At 61.8% G+C, this 2,210-nt stretch overlaps 1 protein-coding gene across 2 annotated transcripts in view; it reads left to right on the top strand.

The window, feature by feature from the left end:
* The first annotated feature begins 6 nt into the window (after positions 1-6).
* The window catches only part of CA9 (carbonic anhydrase 9), a 16,206-nt gene continuing 14,002 nt past the window's right edge, over positions 7-2,210 (top strand). For both annotated transcript variants that reach the window (XM_035902715.1, XM_035902714.1), the window contains exon 1: positions 7-134. In XM_035902715.1, coding sequence (XP_035758608.1) covers positions 14-134 — 121 coding nt within the window. In that variant the 5' untranslated portion in view covers positions 7-13. The remainder of the gene's footprint in view (positions 135-2,210) is intronic.

The following is a 2,210-nucleotide window of genomic DNA, read 5'->3' as shown; positions in this document are numbered from 1 at the left end:
GCACTTGCTGGAGATGAACCGCGCCGCGCTGCGGGTCTCCCTCCCGCTCCTGGCCGCCCTGGGCCGCGCCGGCGCCAGCAGCGAGGACGACCAAGAGGACGGCGGCGAGGACTCCCCGCACTCCCAGGAGAAAGGTGAGCCGGGGGGTCCCCCGTGCGCGGGGTGCCCCGATGCATAGGGCACCCCGCTGCTGGGTTTGGGGGTCCCCTACGCACGGGGCACCCTGGTGCATGGGGCACCGCAAAGCTGGGTTTGGGGTCCCCGGTGCCTGGGCACCCTGGTGCACAGAGCACCCCAATACTGAGTTTGGGGTCCCTGGTGCATGGGGTTCCCCCCTTACTGGGTTTGGGATCCTTGATGCATGGGGCACCCCAATGCATGGGGTGCTGGATTTGGGATGCCTAATGCTTCAGGGGGGTTCCCGATGCTGGGGAGCTCTCCCCTTGCTTGGTTTGGGGGGGCTGCTGGACCTCCTGCTGCACCCTTATGAGAGGCATGCGTGTGCCCTGATGTGGGGTGCCCCTGGGGGGCTGTGCTGCCCCAGCATCGCTTGGCTGCAGGAGCTGCCCCCTTCCATGTCCCTGCCTTTGTCTCCGCTCCCGCCAACTCCTGTGCGGCCCGACCCCTGCCCAGGGGCTGGGGGCCCCTGCCTTGTGTGCAGCCCTTTTTCCCCACTAAGTTCCTTTTGCATCACATTAGGGGGCTTATGGCTGCTGGTGTGGGGGTAGCCGAGGCTGTGTGGCAAGTAGTGCCTTGCTGGGACCACGCGGAGGGTCCAGCTCTGCCCCCCAGCATGGCGGGACGGCAGCCGGTCCCCTTTGTGCTGCAGCGTGGCCTCTCCCCAGCGGGGTCTGCTGTGCACACACATACCCCCAGCCCAGTGAGGATGGGGTCTGGCCCCGCTGCAGAGTTGGTGGGGGTCTGGCCCATGGCTGCCGATGGGAAATGGGGGACATGCCTGAACTCAGGGTTGGGTGGTGTTGTGTGCCCCCCGCTCCCCCCCTGAGAGTGGTCTTGCTGGTGGTGGTGGTGGCTTTCAGATTTCAGGGTCACTGTTTCAGGGGAAGAGTCCTGGGTCTTTGGTCTTTGTCCCTTTTCTGACTGGGGACTGTGGCACTGCTAGCACTCAGCAGGGATTTTGGGGCAGTGCCTTGCGTTTGCTTGCATGGGGCTGAGCGCTGCGCTGGGATGCTCCTGTCCCTGCTCCTTGTCCCAGCTTTGCCCACAGGTTTGTTTCCCAGGCTCAGCTTCATAGCGTGTCCTTGGTTTTGCCTCTGGTAAGGAGTTGTCCTGACCTGTGCCAGGACAGCTGCCCTGTGGTACGGACCAGCAATTGTTTGGTGCCAGGAGCTGCTTTTGTTATTCCAATGAATCACACTAGTTACCAGAGCTGCTCTTGCTGGGCTGAGCACTGGACAGAGATGGGGACGCAGATGGTCCTTGCCACAGAGATGAAGTAACCCAGGCCACAGGGTGGGAGGGCGTCAGGCGTTCAGCATACTGGCGTGGTGCGCTGGCAGCCAGTGGGCTGGGCACCGTGTGGGGCTTGGGGTGGGTGGGTGAGGAGACTGGGATGGAGATGGGACAAGGAGGTGAGGGGTGGCAGGGAGGTAGGTAGGGAACAGGCAGCTTAGCCCATGCTGTACTGGTGTTAGAGGCCAAAGATCTGTCCGAAGCCCCTTGAGGGAGCAGGTCTCGGCTTGGACCCACCAAGGCTCCTGCCAGGCGTTAGAAGCTGTGTGTCTCGGCACCACTGCCGGGCGGTATGCTGGCTCCCTCTTCCTTAGGGCTTCTGCATGAGGTAAGGCTGGTGGCCCCCCAGCCCTGGGCACTCAGCACAAGACAGGGTTGTCACTGAGGTTTTGCCATGGGATTGCTCTCTGAGGAGCTTTTGGCTTGTCCAGAGACCCGAGTCCTGTGTTATGGGTGTCTGGGAAACAGTAACCCCCCCTCCCGCTGCAGCCTGTTTCCTCTCTCTCTCCTGTTCAGACCTGTCTTGCTCCCTGTGTCCTCTTCTTGCTCATTCTCCGATGTCCTCTTCCTCCAGCTGAGCCCATTTCTCTTGCTTAATGCCCCTTATTCATCTCATTTCCCTGGCTCCAACACCGATCTGTTCCCTGGGATTTCCCCATTTTTATCCCTTCTGCTGGGATGGCCCTTGCTCTGCAGCGCTCTGTGATTGTTTCTTCTTTCCCCTGGTACTTGCTGGA

The sequence above is a fragment of the Egretta garzetta genome, unplaced genomic scaffold (assembly GCF_000687185.1).
Source record: "Egretta garzetta isolate BGI_Z169 unplaced genomic scaffold, ASM68718v1 scaffold59, whole genome shotgun sequence".
NCBI classification, from domain to species: domain Eukaryota; kingdom Metazoa; phylum Chordata; class Aves; order Pelecaniformes; family Ardeidae; genus Egretta; species Egretta garzetta.
Note: the sequence above shows the minus strand (reverse complement) of the source record. Positions and strands in the feature narration are given on the sequence as shown.